This window comes from Syngnathus scovelli, chromosome 3 (genome assembly GCF_024217435.2).
Source record: "Syngnathus scovelli strain Florida chromosome 3, RoL_Ssco_1.2, whole genome shotgun sequence".
Classification (NCBI taxonomy): domain Eukaryota; kingdom Metazoa; phylum Chordata; class Actinopteri; order Syngnathiformes; family Syngnathidae; genus Syngnathus; species Syngnathus scovelli.
This window is the reverse complement of record NC_090849.1, coordinates 14,008,861-14,027,051: the sequence shown is the minus strand read 5'-3', so window position 1 is coordinate 14,027,051 and position 18,191 is coordinate 14,008,861. Positions and strand designations below refer to the sequence as shown.

General features: G+C 39.7%; 2 protein-coding genes across 2 annotated transcripts in view; one reads left to right on the top strand and one right to left on the bottom strand.

Moving 5' to 3' along the window:
- The first annotated feature begins 7,476 nt into the window (after positions 1 to 7,476).
- On the top strand, positions 7,477 to 16,518 carry piwil1 (piwi-like RNA-mediated gene silencing 1). The gene is made up of 21 exons (XM_049762311.1): positions 7,477 to 7,629; positions 8,070 to 8,175; positions 8,569 to 8,671; positions 8,941 to 9,069; positions 9,210 to 9,424; positions 9,545 to 9,666; positions 10,306 to 10,386; positions 10,530 to 10,727; positions 10,852 to 10,960; positions 11,825 to 11,948; positions 12,118 to 12,235; positions 12,821 to 12,935; positions 12,996 to 13,183; positions 13,269 to 13,341; positions 13,482 to 13,682; positions 14,067 to 14,170; positions 14,241 to 14,311; positions 14,388 to 14,541; positions 14,619 to 14,744; positions 14,833 to 14,980; positions 15,900 to 16,518. Exons 2-21 carry the CDS (start codon positions 8,092 to 8,094, stop codon positions 16,014 to 16,016), a joined length of 2,580 nt encoding a protein of 859 aa, XP_049618268.1. The 5' UTR covers positions 7,477 to 7,629; positions 8,070 to 8,091; the 3' UTR covers positions 16,017 to 16,518.
- Positions 16,519 to 16,961: 443 nt separating this feature from the next.
- Positions 16,962 to 18,191, bottom strand: part of rimbp2b (RIMS binding protein 2b) — a 66,253-nt gene continuing 65,023 nt past the window's right edge. Inside the window, 1 exon segment of the mRNA XM_068650162.1 lies at positions 16,962 to 18,191. Within this exon segment, the coding sequence (XP_068506263.1) occupies positions 18,092 to 18,191 (100 nt within the window). The 3' untranslated portion in view covers positions 16,962 to 18,091.

Here is an 18,191-nt window from a genome sequence, read left to right as displayed (position 1 = left end):
GGCATGTTTTTCCAATATGACTTAAAAGGTTTCATATTTACTAGATAATGTACTTCTAGATGAAATAATGATTGTCTCTGTGTTTGAAGGTGTGTACTAAAGAATTCACATTCAGAACAAAAGATGGCATGGATGGAGCTAAATATAGCCCTTTGGTAATTGTCTCCGATTACGAACAACACTTTGAATGAGCAAAGCAAACAAAACAATCCCACGCTTTTGTTACTGCCTCTTCAAGGAAGCAAGAACTCCTGCTGGCAGAAAGTAGAGAAAGCAAAGACAACAAATGTTATATTAGGAAGCACATGAGCATTTGATCAGGATCAGGACTTAACTAAAGGGCCGTGGCAGCTGGAGTCACTGATCTATTATGTTACGTATTTTGATTTGTTTTGTTTGTGTGAATGGCAGCTCATTTGATGGCCATCTGTTGTCTTGAGAATTTACATTAGCACTTTCACTCGCAAGATGTTTTTTTTTTTTTTATAAATACCATGTGTGTAATCCAGTGACTCGATCACTCAATGTTTTCTACGTAAGAACTTTTCTGTTTTAAATTTAGAGCTTCTCATGTACAATTCAAGATATCGAAAAAAAATCTTTTTCAAACAATTTATGCACACCACATCAAAGACACACAGAGCACAAAACAACTTGTGAGAGTGAAATGCTGAAAGTTGACGCCACACTAAGGAAGTGTGATGCCCCTCGTGAGCACACATGAAAGGAATAAACCAGTCCTGTGTGCGCAAACTTTCTTGAAAGAGATTCAAACCGATATTGGCGTCCATTTGCAAAGGACAATGAAAAGCTATGTTTTACTTAATATCCTTTGAAAGACTCGAGCGTCTAATCTTTTTCTTCAGTTTGTGTTACTCTACCTTAATAGTATGACCAGTCTAGAGTAGAATATTTACACTGAACTGGCATGAATGAAGCACTGAATAGTCTGTAACTAACAGGATGTGTTCATATAATGAGTTTGTTTTAGAATTGTGAATTATAATTGTGGAAATTGGTGTCATTCATAGTCTTTTTTTTTTTTTTGGTACCCAACAGCCTTCATATGTAATCCCTGGCAAGGACAGACATTGCCTCTGGCCCAAAAGGATTCTTATTTGGGAGTAAGCCCTCTGCCACACAAGTAATGCACCAAAGTCGACTTCAAACTGGAAAGAGGAATGTACTAGTGCGGATGAAGCGTTGTTTAACTTTGCTCAATCAAGGCTGTTGGATTTGAAAGCAGCAAAAGGCTGGAGGCAGGTCAGGGGAGGTCAGAGAGGACAGCGAAAGCTTCTTATATGTGACTGAGACACTTTTGAGGACCACTGCAAAGGGGCACTGAGTCAGTTCATTTATATTCAAGGATTTGACCTACAGACAACAGTGGTGTCAGTTAGGTTAAGACAGCTGTGCCTTGTTGCATTGTGCCCTTGCCGAAAAAGCCAGTTGGTCCCCTGCCCCCCCTGCCTTGCATGGTTGCCATAGCGAGCAAATGAGTCCAATAGCATTTTGTCACACTCATGTAGTCGCACATTCTTCCTCGTTTCCTCTTCTTTTTGACTTTCCAAAAATGCTGCTTCACCAAGACACTCCCAAGTAAGACTGTTTGGGACAATGACAATAGTTGCTGCGTTTCATTCATCCCCACGCATATACTTTGTACAGCACAAACTAAGAGGAGCGGCCTCCCAACATGCAAAAGCTGCCCTTCCCAAAACACATGGCAATTATTTTACCCCTGTCTGTTGTGGGATTTGAGTGGGTGGATTGGTTCACCATTTATCCTGAAAGACTAACAAGACCCCAGGTTATTCTTCTTTTGAATTCTGACTGCAAACATTTTAGGCAAGTTGATGAAATTCAACAACAAAATATTATGCTGGTTCAAATAGCAAGTGGAAGCCAACTGTGAAGTTTCTAAAGGAAACTAAGTGATTGGCGGTATGCTTGTTTAGTGTCTAGTTGTCACAGAAAAATGTTCCTAGGGCCAATTTCAAGGAGAAGAGACTGAAGGGAAAATTGCAGCTGCATTTAGCAGTCAAGCTGGTGAGTGGCTGCTCTCAGGTGGTAGGGCATGTTGGTGCCTCACCAAACATGAGTAGGATGGCTGCTGCAATTGGCTCTGTAATTACAGGCTAGGGCAGAGAGAAGCTTATGGCCCCAGGGGCCAAGTGGGTCATGATGCAGAGAAACATTCAGCTCCCTCCTAAATCCTCACCCCACCTGTCCATAATGTTTCAGTTTCCTCGTTTGGCTGACAGGGGCTTTAACCTTTCCATAGCGGTGTCAGGCAGACAATTCTGAGTAGTTAATGAATTGTGTCACTTCCACATTCCTTCACCCTTTTACCTATGGGCTGCCAATTGTAAAAAAGCTTACACTGAGAATAATAAATAATAAACTAACTTTTGGATATTTTTTCCACATTTTTTTCAACAATCTGGGATCTTAGATCAAATAGTTAAGTCATTTCTGTGTTTGTATGTACAATCACAGGGCAACGCGTGGCGACGTCTGCGTCAGGCCGTCATCATCCAGTGGTTTTTGCATTCCGGTATGAAGACCTGAGCCCTTTGTCGAAGAGCAGATTTCAGATAAAAAAATAAAATAAAAGAATCGATACGAGAAAACAGCAGTCTTTTTGTAGTTGGTGTTAGCTTTTAGCTCTTTGGTGCATGTCTGCCTTGAAGCGATGTTGGCCGGACTTGAACTGGGGCCAGTACTGTTCAATGTCAGGGCCTTGACTTCTTAGAGTTACTAGCACAGATCTTGTGTTAAAGGATCAAATAGAAGAAGTTAGAGAACAAAAACACTCTACAACAGTTAAACTGATAACAGTGCAATTATTATAATGTAAATGTCCCTGATGAACATTAGACTGTCTAATTATGAGCAGCGTACTGATCATTCTTGGCGAAATAATATATTAGTGCACCATGCTGTGTAAGATTTTCGTCTTAAATGAACAGCACTGAAAAAATTTTGGTTAAAACACCAGGATTGGCTATATAATGTACACATCAAACCTAAACAATGTTTTAATGCAAATATATTAAGATGTGACAAAAGTATTGACACTTTTTACTCAATTAGATACTTGTATTAATACAGACTCAGATTCTGTGAAATTTGTGTCAGACAAAATGACTGCAGGAGGCAATCTTTTAAATGTTGTGCTTGGTGAGTTCAAACATTCACCATCACTGACCTTTTTTCTTGTAGTCGGGAGGTGTCATGGCAGCATGGGAAGAAGGTCTTTGCTGACCACAGCAGTGTCCCGGAGAGGCAGAGCACCACAGAGGCAGCCCCAATGAGAATGCCATGTGATCTCTGGAAAGTCAACAAGGCTTGGTCCACAGCTGGGCTTCAAGAGAACACAGAGCCCACACATAGCAACACCCTCCTGCTGTGAGAAACCAAGGAGACGCAGGACTCACGGCCAACATTTGATTCATTCCAGTAGAATTTTACTCTATTAGATGTGAGAAGACAGAATGGATCTACCACAAAGTTTTCATCACCAAAAATGTCCTTCCTACCTTTAGCACTGACTTAATTTTTGTTTCGATACAAGTCTGCAAAATCACTGTGGTACTGCTTTTAAACAGCAAATTTATGACCCCAAGTCTGAAAAATGTTGAGAACAAAATGGCGGCCAGAGTTGATCGATTCCAAAATGGCTTGGAGCATCTGCATGTGTATAGCCAAAAAGCCTCAATTGTGAAACAACAGTGTCACCTTATTATGATTTCTAGCTTGTGCTGACGTGAGGAAAAAAATAACTTCAGACTAATGGAAAAGGAAAGAGGGAAAACTGAGCCATCGCATAGTAAGAAATGTGAGGCTTTAATTTACTCAGAAGATTAAGCTGCCTTTTGCATCAAATTGAAATTTCAATGGTTATGTCGCTCCTTTTTCCAAAGCATTGGCTTTGAACAAAGGTGCAGGAGAAGCATCACTAGCAAAGAATATAAAAAGCACAATGTGGGAATAAAACAGAGGGGAGTTGAGCATCAAAGGCAACCAGGCACAGCAGGACTGGCATCGGTGTGAACTCCCAACTTAGGACACTCAGCATGCTCTTCACCAATCGCCCCCTTTAGATCAGTACTGGGCAGTAATTAAAACCATCATTCCCACTGCCTCAGTATCTCATTAGCCACACGACCTCAGGCTTTCATCCTTACTTTTCCAAAAATATCACCCCACACCAGCAGAGATGAGACCCACACAACCAAAATATATACGTAAAAAAACATGTACATTGCACATGCACAAACACACACACACACACGCACACACGCACACACACACACACACACAGTTTGGGACCAATTTTCGTTTTATTTTTCCAAGTCCAGCACAGAGCGCAATCGAACTGCATATGGGTGGAGTTTTCTATCTTTTGGTATTTTGCTCGACGTTGCACTGGAAGAATTGGGCGTAACGAGGGCGTTTGGGCTTTTGTGCGCCGTTGTGGGATGGGAATACACTTTTCCCTGCCAATCCGCGCCATGTTCCTCATTTGCATCAAAATTAGGACGGTCGAAGGCAAATCCGAGTCGGCCTTGCCTGACATTGCAGAAACTAAAGCATCACCCAATTTGGGGATCCTACCTAACCTATTCCAGCAAGATGCCCTTCAAAATGCATATGAATCTATTATTGATTAGCGGATAAACACGCGTAGTAGTAGTAGTAGTAGTAGAAGTAGTAGTAGTAGTAGTAGTAGTTAATGGTGCTTGAAATGTAATCAATTATTGAGTACAATTTATGTTCAGCAAATCCAATGCAATGATGAACAACATATATCCTCCTTAGTGCGCTTCTTGATTACTTCTGGAAATTTCAGCAAGCTAACCTCTGAAGCTTGTCTCTCGGTTATTTATCTGAAATTACTACTCCTTTTTTCTTTTGTTTTTTTTCTGCTGGTGTGGATGCACTATGCTGCTTCTAACAGGTCAGCCACACTTGGTGTCCTGTGTGCAGTCATCATGAGAACACAAACTATAAGAACAGAGTGAACTCATCTCGTGCAACTCATCACTCATTTTTTGCCACTCTTTATGTGTGTAGACTACCATTTTAAAAAGTGTTCAAAATGTTTAAAATCATATTGTGTGTCCTTTGCCTTCGGAGCTAAGGACACTCTTCTCGGATTCTGTTTTTCAGTGGACATGCCAAGTACGATATGTTGTGGCACTGTCCTCATATACATTCAAGAACAACAGAGACATAATTCATTTTAATTGTATACCAGAAAGTAAATGAATTTCAGAAAGCAAATACAAAGTGCAAGATAACATGAAAGACTAACCCCACAAATAGCGATGGCGTTTGTTCAAAAAGAAAAAGCGGACAGAAAATCCAATTAGATTTGCAAACACCAGCAGTGTTTGTGACAACGAGACATTAAAATGAGGACAAACTGATACATTTGAAACTCTTACGCCTTCACTATCAAAGAGCGAAATTTTGAAGTGGGCGAATGAATATCTGTTGCAGTGGTCAGATTTAGCACTTTGGCAGTAGATAAAAGGAAACCCGTCTTCCCATGTTTAATTCAGTGTGAACCATGACTAACTCATATGAAACTGGGCTTCTAAAGTCAATTGAAGACTTCTTCAGTCGGTTACTTTAGAATGCCCTTGTATCATTACAATGTTAAGGGAGAGGGTCAGAACAATATAGCGAATCACAGGAGGTTCGTTTCATTTCTTTATTAGATTAGTTTGACAGTGTAGCAGCAGTGTGCGACTATACTAAACCTTAATCCATTGCATGTCATTAACCTACTTGGCATAGCTGCCAGGCTGTTTAGTGTGATCGCTGCAAGAGAGCTAATGGACTAAAAGGATGTCATTAACAGCATCATTTATGCTTCAGTCAGACCCTATCAGATTTCTAAATTCTATCATGAAGGGCGAAAAGACACTGGGAGAGCATACTCCATTTTGATGCATGGTAAGTCTTATGAGTATTGGGTCCTAGGTGACCTTTAACCTTCCTTTGTCACATTGATTTGAGGTGACACTAAATATGTATCTTTGCCCCCCTGTCACAAAAATCAACAGATTTGTTGTTTCTTCCTCAGTGTCATCATAAGTTAGTTGTTATTAAAAGGCAAACGCAGGCTGGTTCTCAGCCAAATTTAGCGAACTGACTCTCTGCTGTGTTTCTTTGAGAAGCCTTTGATGTTAGCAGGGGGTTTCTACGCTTGCACTGATGGTAACGAAAGATACTTTAAGCGATTCTTTTTTATCTGGCAAGCTTAATGAAAGATTAATGGGTTTGATATTTCCCCTTGTTTATATTTTATTCAGAAAATAAGACATGATCCTTAGAACCCGTTAAAAGATTATTGGTCATGATTTTGAAAGTTGTCATGTCATGGTCATGACAATATGTTGATGAATCCTGCATGGATCTTGCTTGAACTGTTACTTGCTATTGCCCGGAGACATTTGACACTTTCAAACAGCTCAAGTCGGTAACAATGAAAACTTTGTGGACTGTGGATTGAACTGTGTGTAAGGAAGGACATCATATTACAACGGTATGAATTGTCAACCCAGTGTGGATTTTCAGGAGGTCCTGAGTCTGCTACAGAGTTTTATTCCTACCTAGTGGTGATGTAACCCACATTTGCATATGACTTTAAAGGTTTTAGCATTTGAGTCCTAGTGTTGTTTGTGACTTTTGTTTATATTTGGGGTTCCTCATCTTTAACTTTCACTGGAACAGGTGGCAGCTGACTGTAAATAAGAATCAGCACTACCACTAGCACTACTAGTTGAGTGCCCTCTATAGCTCGGGGTTGAGACCCTGCCCCAGGTGGAAGAGTTCAAGTATTTGGGACTTTTGGGACTTTGTTTATGAATGACGGATGAAAGGAACATGAGTTCAACAGGTAGATCAACGCAAGGTTTGCAGTCGCTCTCTAAAATGATGGATGGCTGTCAGATGGTTAGATGGTTTATAACAGACGATCTCAGCTTTGTCATAGCCTGTGTATGTTTATGATTTACAGGTGTTTCCAGGAGTGCATCTTTGCATATACTGCCAATTAATGAAATTCCTTTGCATTGCTGCTGTACCTGCAAACGCGCCACTGCACAATTGTTAAATTTTACAATTGTTAAAACTCGTTTTCAAATCAGACAAGTAAAAACTGGTCAAATATTTAAAAAAAAGATATTATAAAAAGTGAAGACAATTTGCAATTTTAGTAACGACACACGAATTGGATGCCCAATTTGTCTTCGCGGGCCACATAAAATGATGTGGCGGGCCGTATCTGGTCCCCCGGCCTTGAGTTTGACACCAGCGTGTTAAACGGATTACTGCGCTAAAAGAAATAGTTCCGCAAACAATTCGGAAATAACATTTTGCCGGACTTCGTGACGTATCGTATCGTATCGTATTTGATTAAATTCTAAATAAGGCATATTTTATTTGCAAATAATTTGGTTTTAGTATGGTTAACACGGCGACCTACTGCATGTTGCACGCGGAATGATTTTCTGAGATGCAAGGCTCATTTCGCAATTGCACCACATCAATTATCGCAAACTGGCAAACAGACCACAGAATCTCTTGTTCATCGACAGACTTCGTTGTTTGTGTGTAAGTACACGAAACAACATGTATATAATGTATCAGAACTTTGAACATAAATGCTTTATTTCTGTTACTAGTGTGTTATGGCGAGGTATCGAAATAGAATTATTGGACTCATCGCCTTTTTGATTCATTAACGTACATGAATATTGCAATGTATTGTGGCCCAATGATGCCATCAAATGCGCATTAGATAGATATTAGGATATATATATTTACTTGTGGTTGTCGTGGTATTTATTTAAATTAGCTAAAGTTAGCACAGTAAGCAGGTTGTCAGGATCGTCATAACGAGCAGGTGCGAACTGGGGCCTACTAAACAGCAAATGGCTCTAAACCACGATTGATAGTTAAATATTTTCATTGATGCTTGTGTTCGGACGCTTGGCGAAGTGTGCCCGGTGGACTCTTGTGTAGAATGTTAATTTTTAAAATCTTTATTTTAGGAATCTTTGAGATTGAGGGAAAATGGCCAGTCAAGAGAAAATGCCCATTCGCGGACGCTCGCGATCAAGAGGCAGAGCACGTGGTCAAGATCCTGGGCCGCCTGGGGTAAGTCAAGTTCAAATGGGACATTTCTTAACTATGTGAGTGTAATTGGAGCTTTATACATGATGCATATATGCTACAACAATGTATGCTATAAAAAATGGTCATACCGTATTACTGATCAAATGTGTGAGTATTAGACAGGTTAGCCAGTTATTCCCATTTCAGGGCTGGGCAAATAATTTTTCATTGGGGCTATCATCATTAGATTTGACTGGCGATGCCCCCATTTCAAAGTCACTACACGCATGATATGATGTACATTTTATGAAGGTGTGACACACTGAAGTCATTCAGAGATTCTGTCAAAAACTATATTACATGACTTACATGAGTCAGGGATTGTGCAACGGTCATGGCAAATGATGCATTTTTAATCTTTATTGCTCCTGCAAGATTCTGTCCAGAGAACCAGCACCAGAAGTTGCAGTAAAAGAAGTGGGTGGTTTGGTTGGTCGAGGGAGGCAGAAGAAAGCTCCGGTACCTTTTACTGAAGAAGGTATGGTTTTACATGATGTCATGGTTCTATTTATACACACACACACACACGCACTCACACATTTTTACCCTTAATCAAACAGCCCTAATCTATAGTCTTGTCACAATAACAATATAGGGCAGAGGGGATATTAATTATGTAAATTTATCTATCGTTAAGCCAAAGCGACCATCTTGAACGACAAAAAATTGTGTAGTAATCCTTGGGAAATACGACAGTTATTTTATTTACTTTGCTCAACTACTGGTTCTCACTGTCTTATATTGTAGCTGCTCTGGAGATCTCAGCTGGATTTCGCCAGGTGAAGATAGGAGAAAGAGGTGGACGTAGAAGAGATTTCCATGATGGCGGCATTAACACCAGGCTGACGATGGAGCATGTCCAAACGTCAAAGACTGGTATGTTATTTCAAAAGCACATGATTATTCATTGTTGATATTTCAACTGCAAACCTCTTATGAATGACAACTTTCAATCAGCAGGAGTGACAGGGTACATTTTTCTTATAAAAGAAATATCTGCATATTGACTTTTTCAGGATCAAGTGGCTCGGCTATTCAGTTGTCGGCCAATTTCTTTCGCATCGTGTCCCGTCCTCAATGGGTTCTGTACCAATACCATGTGGACTTCAAGCCGCCAATGGAGGCCCGTCGCCTTAGAACAGCCCTCCTATTCCAGCATGAGCAAGTCCTGGGCTCTGCTCACTGCTTTGATGGAACAATCCTGTTTCTGCCTCAAAGACTTGATGACAAGGTGATGGCAGGCTCCACATTGACAACATACAGTAGCACATGGCATGTAACAATCTTGTCCTTGACAATATAAATGATTATTGACCCTTTTCCTGCACACAATTGCGTGCCATGTGTCCAGGTCACTGTGCTGCACAGCAGAACAAGAAATGGAGAGGATGTGCAATTAACGGTCACTCTGACTAATGAACTACCTCCAACATCACCAGTGTGCCTGCAGTTGTACAACATTATTTTTAGAAGGTCAGCATTTTTATTTTCCCTTTCATATGCACAAACAGAACACGAAGACAAACTAAACAGAGCAGAAATGAGGATGATGATGATTTCATATGCTCTCAGTTTTGACTCTTTAAATATTATATAAAAATTGTACACGGCTTCAGTAAGAAATAAAATAGAGCAAGTATTGTATAAAAATCGTACACAGCGTCAGTAAGTAGTAAAATAAAGCCCGCATTGTTGATGGTCCACCATGTCTACATGCTATGAAATGCAGCAGAGGCTTGGCTTGTGACATTCTTTAAAATGACGGCAACAGACCAATATTGGTGCATTATGGGTGGTCTTTTATCTGTAACAATCTTTTTGGTATTCGGCTAACGACGTCTATCCATTTTCTGTACTGCTTGTCCCCACGGGGGTTGCGGTCCTGCTGGAGCCAATCCCAACAGTCAACAGGCAGTAGGTGGGGGACACCCTGAACTAGTTGCCCGCCAATCACAGGGCACACAAAGACAACCAACCATCCGCGCTCACGCTTACGGGCAATTTGGATTGCTTTATCAGCCTACCATGCATGTCTCTGGGACTAATAACGCGACATCATTTTTCCCTAATATTTGTCTGATAACCTTTGAGCATCCTTTGTTTCTTTTGAAGGGTTTTGAGAATCCTTGGCTTGCAACAGATTGGACGCAATTATTACAACCCCAAAGATCCACTCAACATCTCGCAGCACAGGTACATGTTGCTCTCCTTTTAACACTATTTTATTTATTTATTTTAAACATTTATTTTGGGTAGCATTGGATTCTCATATGAAAACATTTCTGGGTCATATTTTTTTAACCAATGGCCTTGAATTATTTTTCCCCCTCCTTCAGACTGACTATATGGCCGGGCTATGCCACAGCCATCTTGCAGTACGAGTCTTCCATCATGCTGTGCACTGACGTGAGCCACAAGGTGCTGCGTAGTGAGACTGTGCTCAACTTTATGGAGAACCTGAGGCAGAAGTGTGGATCACATAACTTCAGTGATATCTGTGCGAAGGAGCTTGTTGGACTCATTGTTCTCACAAAGTAAGAAGGACATTGAGATGAGTTTCTACATGATCAGCTGAATGAAACGCACTGACCATCAATTGACATACTAAATGTCTTTGTTCTTAACTATTCTTTTTCTACCCGTCTGTGTCATTGTTAGATACAACAACAAAACCTACAGGATTGACGATATTGCTTGGGATCAAACGCCCTTTAACACATTCAAGAGAGGGGACACAGACACCTCCTTTAAGGACTACTACAAAAATGTTAGTTATACAAACTATTTATGTGAATGCTCTGGTTTCTGGATGTGAGGAAAATCAATCAACCAACCATCAGGGATGCTTGACTGAAAATAAAAATAAGAATATCAATGTCTAAACATCCCCCCAAAAATGAATACCATAACTATAATTCATTCATATGAAGCAAATCAGAATTTTTTCCTAGCAGCGCTGAGAAGAGCAATGAAAGTTATGCAAGTTTGACCTGACTGTTACTATTTTATACACACCACAAAGTAATGGTTTCTTTGAATATAAATTAATATATTTGATTGTTAAATATGACACACATTCAACTACTGGTAACACAAATGCACATGGCAAGAATCAATGCACTTATAACTACTGATGAAAATCTGTATATTTGATGCCCCCCGGAAAAACAACCAATAGATATATAGATACTTTATTGATGCCTGGGGTGAAATTCAGGTGCTGGAAATTAAGTCCTGAAAAGTAATTTTAAGAAGAGTTGGAACCCTGTGTTGAAATCTACCAAAGTTTGCTGGTCCAGTGTCAGTAATGTAAATGAGTTTTTGAAATCTACCAAAGCTTGCTGGTCCAGTGTCAGTAATGTAAACCAGTTTTTTATTTGAGTTTTTTTTTTTTATGTTGATTTCCTCTTCCTTGCTCGAGCCAAAGTCTACAGCTGTTATTGACCCTGTCGGTCTGTCTGTAAAGGAGAATAGAATGTTGATGTTAATATGAAGGCAGACGTGAGTCAAATCTTATAATCACAGCTGAAGTAGAATAGTAGTAATGCAGATATGGAACGGAGTGTTTTTTTTTTTTTTTTCATGTATTACATCTCATTTGGTTCCTTCACTGTTTTTGTATTGATCATAGCAATATGGCCTGGAAATCACTGACTGCAATCAAGTTCTCTTGGTCAGCCACGTGAAGAAAGTTGCTCCAGGTCAAACTCCTCCTGGACCAGCTTTGCTTATCCCAGAACTGTGCTACTTTACAGGTACTTACTATATAATATAATATAGTATAGTATCCAAACCTTGATGCTTGCAATGATTGACTTTTGCAATTCTTGTGTTCAGAGAGCGAAGACAATTTACTCTTAAACTTGTTAGCAAAGTAGTTGTAACAAACTAATTAAATGAAACGAATTAATCTCCTTTGTCAAGGCCTCACTGACAAGATGCGAGCAGACTACACCATCATGAAGGATCTCAGTGCGCACACCAGATTGGGACCAGAACAGAGAGCAGGACGCCTTCTCAGATTTTCTTCCACCTTGAACAAGTAAATCTCCTTTTGTGTCCAACTTGAGTTCTTGTTGGTATTAGGGATGGGTGAGTATTGGTACACAATATCTGTATCGAGCTGATACTGTACCAGCCTTATTTCAATCAATCAGGTTTTTGACCGATACCAGTCTCCTCAATACCAAGGTGCCATCCTTTTGTCTCTTTTAGTATGATTTTGATTTAGTTTTAAATAGTTGCATACAAACAGTACTAATACAAGAACCACAAGCAACAAAACAAAACCAAATAACGGTGTATATCAATATATATACGTATATTAAAATAGAATTCTCTATCAGCAGTCAATGTATTGGCCACATACTGTCCATATTCTTCACTTCTTATTCAATTGTGGTTCTTGGAAATTTCCATCAATTGCTCCACCCCATCCTAGAGGGCTGCTCCCTCATTAATTTGTCAAACTGGTCTGCTAAAAAAAAGTTACTTTGAGCCTTATAAACCATAACTAATACTTTAAGTAATGATGGTTGTGTTATGAAATTACTATCAGGCTATTTCATCTGTTGTGAGTAAGCCCAATGAAAAGTGGTCATTGCAGCTTTTTTATATGATCTCATAGCGATACTGAAGCATTGGGAGAGTTGCAGAAGTGGGGACTAAACTTTGACAAGCAGCTCCTGAAACTGACTGGCAGAGTCCTCCCACCAGAGAGGCTTTTCCAGCAATCAAGATCGGTAAAAATGTGTATTGTTTTCTTTTAAGATTAAATTGATATTAACAGATTTTTCCCCTAGTATGGGTACAACCCCCGAACAGCTGACTGGTCGAAAGAGATGCGTGGGTTACCTGTGATTCACTCCCCACCTCTACAAAATTGGCTGCTGCTTTACACTCGACAGAAGAGCAGAGAAGCTCAAGGCCTCCTGGAGACTCTGTATAAAGTTGCAGCTCCACTTAAGATCTCCTTACAAAAACCTGTCATGTGAGGGACATGAAAAGTCTGGAATCACCCATGTAGTTTAAATCCAGCCTTTGTCGTTAAACTGTCGGGCTTTCTCCTCCATTAGGATTGAGTATGAAGATCATCCGGAGTCTTTGCTGAGAACCCTGCAGCATAATGTCAGAGCTGAGACACAGATGGTTGGTGGCAAAATTGTTATTGTTCATAATTGATCTGCATTTGATTAAGTCAGTGTTTTGTTGCTGTGCAGAGGAGTAACTATTTCTAAATGCATTAAAATGATGCCTAAAGCAAATGGAAATGTTACGCTTGTTTGTAGGTGGTGGTGATCCTCAACAGCAACAGGAAGGACAAATACGACTGCATAAAGAAATATCTCTGTGTGGATTGCCCCACTCCCAGCCAATGTGTTGTGGCCCGCACCATCAGCCGACCTCAAGCCCTCATGACAATTGCGACCAAGATTGTGTTGCAGATGGCCTGCAAGATTGGAGGAGAGCTTTGGAGTGTGGAAATACCTGTAAGTCTCAGGCATGACTACTACAAATTACGCAAGTGATTTGTTCATGGTTCCCCCTGTCTAAAGGTGGGTGATATAAACTTCAAAAGAGGGCTGCACAATATCAGAATCACCTTTATTGTCGTCGTTCTCAGTACATCACAAATTGAGCGCTGCTTCCTTGGTGCAAACAGTTAATTAAGAGCACTCAGAACACAAGATAAAATGTAAAAAGGATATAAAATATATAGAAAAGGCAATATGTACGTATAGCGAACAAATATCAATCTCACTATGTTAGCCCATACAATATGTAAAACATGCAATCAGTTTCTGATGGTAATGCATGCACACAAAGAGAAAACCCAAAACAAACACCGTTACAGTGACATTTGTTGTGTGCAGCTGAAGCAACTGATGGTTGTGGGTGTGGATTGCTACCACGATATTGCTGCTGGGAAAAGGTCCATCGGTGCTCTGGTGGCTAGCCTCAATCAGAACATGAACAGGTTTGTGAATAGAACCAATGCATAGCTGCTGCTAATCTGTCACAATGTATAACATTTGTTTTATGTTAAGATGGTACTCGAAGGTCAAACTGCAAAGCAGAGGTCAAGAGATTATGGATGGACTGAAGATGGCCTTTGCTGGCAAGTTCATAATCCAAAAATAACTACCTTGTGAAAAATCACAGAATATTAGTATCAGCGAAAATCTGCTTTGCAGGTGCGCTCAAAGACTACTACAAATTCAATAAATGCTTTCCATCCCGCATCATTGTGTACCGTGATGGAGTGGGGGACGGCCAGCTGCACACTATAGTCAACTACGAGGTGGCCCAGATTGTCGAATCCATCAAGTCCATCGGCCAAGACTACATGTGAGTGTCCCTCTGGGTGACCCTTGAATAAACATGGCACTGATGAGCTTTTTTGAACTGCCTGTCCATTTGGCCAGGCCCAAGCTGAGCGTGGTGGTGGTGAAAAAGCGCATCAACTGCCGGCTCTTTGAGCACAGCAATGGAAAGGTTTTAAACCCACCTCCAGGGACAGTCGTCGACTCCGAAGTCACACGTCCGGAGTGGTACATTTAAGCCTTTTTGCTTATCCATAATAATTGTAATGATGTTTCCTTTGGAAGGACAAAAATTATTTTGACCTCCATTTGCCAGGTACGATTTCTACATTATTAGCCAGGCTGTCACCTTTGGAAGTGTCTCTCCTACCCACTACAATGTTGTGTATGACACAAGTGGACTGAAACCTGACCATATGCAGCGGCTCACCTACAAGCTGTGCCACATGTACTACAATTGGCAGGTAAAGTCACCTTAAACTTCATCCCCTCAAATAACAAATACAAGCCCCAATTCCCATGAAGGTCGGGATGTGTAAAAGGTATATTAAAAAAAATACAATGATTATAAATTCACCATTCATATCCAATTGCACATTCAAGCATTTACATTTATTGTACTTTGTTTCCATTTGAAATTCAAATTATTCATGCTCATTCAGTTCACCTTGAAAAAAAAGATTTTACATGCCCAAAACTGCAACTTACAAAAATTCTAAAATTTCCCCATTTGAACACCCACAAAAAACGTTCATTAGGATTTCATTTTTCCTCTAATTTCTACATTATTTTGATTGCTACAAACTGATTGCGTTCCAACTTTACTGTTCAGCTGATCCCAACCAATGCCACATACCTAAAATTCTACAATTTCACCTATTAAAATGACAATAAAAACGGTATTTTAATTTTTATTCTAAATTCTGCATTTTTTTTTTTTTTTTTTGACTGATTCAAATTGTTGAGACTTTAAAATTAGGCTTCTCCTGCCTTGCCACCTAGTGTAGAAAGTAAGCACTGCAGTACAATGCAGTGGAATAAAATGGGCAACGGCAAATGTTCCTTCGCTCCTGTGATGTCAGCCACTAAGGGTCACCCCTGATTAAAATCTTTTGACCTTTCTCCCTAAAATAATCTAAGTCACGAATGATTTGGAATAGGAATTAGAACAAGGACCTTCAACGGGAACCCACATCATTGGAATAGGTGCTTGTAATTAACTGTCCTCTGTTTGTAGCTTTAAAAATATTTTCTTTAAATATTGTTGTCCAACATTCCTACCTCAACCCAGTCCTGACGATTTCCATCATTAATGCAATATACCAATTTGCTTTTTGGGGGATTTCCTTGTAAACTATTTGCTGTTGTTGTTTTGTTTTTTAGGGGATCATCGCAGTCCCTGCCCCTTGCCAGTATGCCCACAAATTGGCCTTCCTTGTTGGTCAAAGCCTCCACAAGGAGCCCAACGTGGCGCTGGATGACCTCCTCTTTTATCTGTAGGGAGGAAGCAGCCCTGTTTGGCTGTTTGTTTTCTTATGTTATGCAAACTACTTCTAGGACTCTAAAAAGCTAGGAATCTTAAAAAGTTATGCTTCCTCCTAATCCTTTTTGAACATTCTTCGTTATTGGTCAAGTATAGCACTTTAAAGAGTTATCTGTTTTATTGTTCTCTTTGTTTTATATACGTTCAAAATAAAGAGAGAGCAATCAAATTGGCCTTCCTTGTTGGGCAAAGCCTGCACAAGGAGCCCAATGTGGCGCTGGATGACCTCTTATCTGTAGGGAGGAAGCAGCCCTGTTTAGCTGTTTGTTTTCTTATGTTATGCAAACGACTTAATTCTAGGACTCTAAAAACCTAGGAATCTTAAAAAGTTATGCTTCCTCCTAATCCTTTTTGAGCATTCTTCGTTATTGGTCAAATATGGCACTTTAAAGTGTCATCTGTTGTATTGTTCTCTTTGTTTTACATACGTTCGAAGTAAAGATATAGCAATCAATTGCATGCTATTTGTAACCTTTGTCTGGTCCGTTCTAAATAGAGAATTTTTACTTTTTTTTATAAACATGGGCAATTTCAAAGAAAAAATACGCTTAGTGTGATAGAGCAAGAAAGGAGTGGACTTTATACCTTTTTTTTTTGCTTTACTCTTAACTCACCCAAGCATACCTTCTTTAACCTAGAAGTGGATGACCTCTTATTTATTGAGATGAAAAATGCGTGTTCAGGTGTTGGTTAATTTTATGTATCATAAATGTGGATTTGCCTTGTGGTTTTGCAATGTGCCTGGATAAGGTGTCAAACAACACTAGCATATTCAAGATGGCAGACATCATAGCATCCGTAAAAGTCAGGGTTCTTCAAAACGAAAAATACCTTATACATTGATTGACCATGATAAATTTGTGGGAAAAACGAGTCATCTCTTAGTCAATCAGACATGCAAATTGTTAAAAAATATCAAATTTATTTAGAAAAGATTGCACATGCACCCACACAGTAATCCAGCAATATAGGCTGATTATTCTTATAATAAAGCTAGCTCACATTGCAAACTAAAAGATCTTCACACCATGAGAAACGCTTGCACTGCATAATTATAAAGTGAATGTACAAAAAGGCAGTTTGAAAATCAAGTATAAACATTTATAAACAATTTACAAAAGAGCAACAGTCACACAAAAATGGTTGGAAGCAATGTGGGCTAAAGGAACCATTGGTCTAACCATAGACTGACATTTCTGAACACCAAGTGTATCCATTTTACAGATTGCGTTGCATACGTTTGAGCTTTCTTTTGGCAGTTGAGAGTTTTTGTCAGTGTGTCCCTTTTGATTCATGCGGATGGAATGGGATTAACGCTATGATGGTCATTGTACTGTTGGGGGCAGCTAAAAAAACAGTACCTTTCAACTGATCATACATTCACTACAAACAGAATAAAGAATGTGGCTACGTATATCTACATTTACAGTACCTTGATCCTGCGTCATCTGAGAATCAGGATCCAACATTTCAAATTAAGCAGGTTTGGGTCCAGGATAGAGGGGTTCTAAAGAGGTAGCCTTTTGTCAGTTTAACTGCCACTCTCAATCCAATCTCCAAAGGGTCATCAAATAACCAAAGTGCTCATTTTTACTGATATTACTTTTTTTTTTTTTTTTTTTTTTTGGGCGAGGGGATGCATTTTAAAGTCAGAGGCAAATATCTCCAGGAGTTATAAATATCAGATCTGATTGTATGGAAAAAGGACATTTCTTGAGTGCCACGTGATTTTGTAGACAACACAAATAAGACATTTGCAGAAACTTGGTCACATTTGATAATGTTTAAAAAAATAAACTGATAAGGCAAGTACTGTATATGGAGCTTTGACCTACGAGACTGAAGTGACTGCTGCTTTGCTTATTTTATTGGGGATATCCCTCGTGGTCACTGTAGTACTCCTGACAGCATACTGACTGCACCATGTAAAATACTCCCACTCTCCACAAGTAACTTGTCAGGTTTTGCCAAAGTAAAAGTATCAAGGAATAAATGCCACCTGTTCCTTGTGTGTCAAAAGAAGGTCAAGTTGTCAGTTAACAGCGCCAAGCAGCAGGTTCTTCCCTTCGGAGTGTAGTCCTTTTGTCCTTATGGAGGCATGCATGTCCAGCGGGGCCCTGATGGGAGTGCAG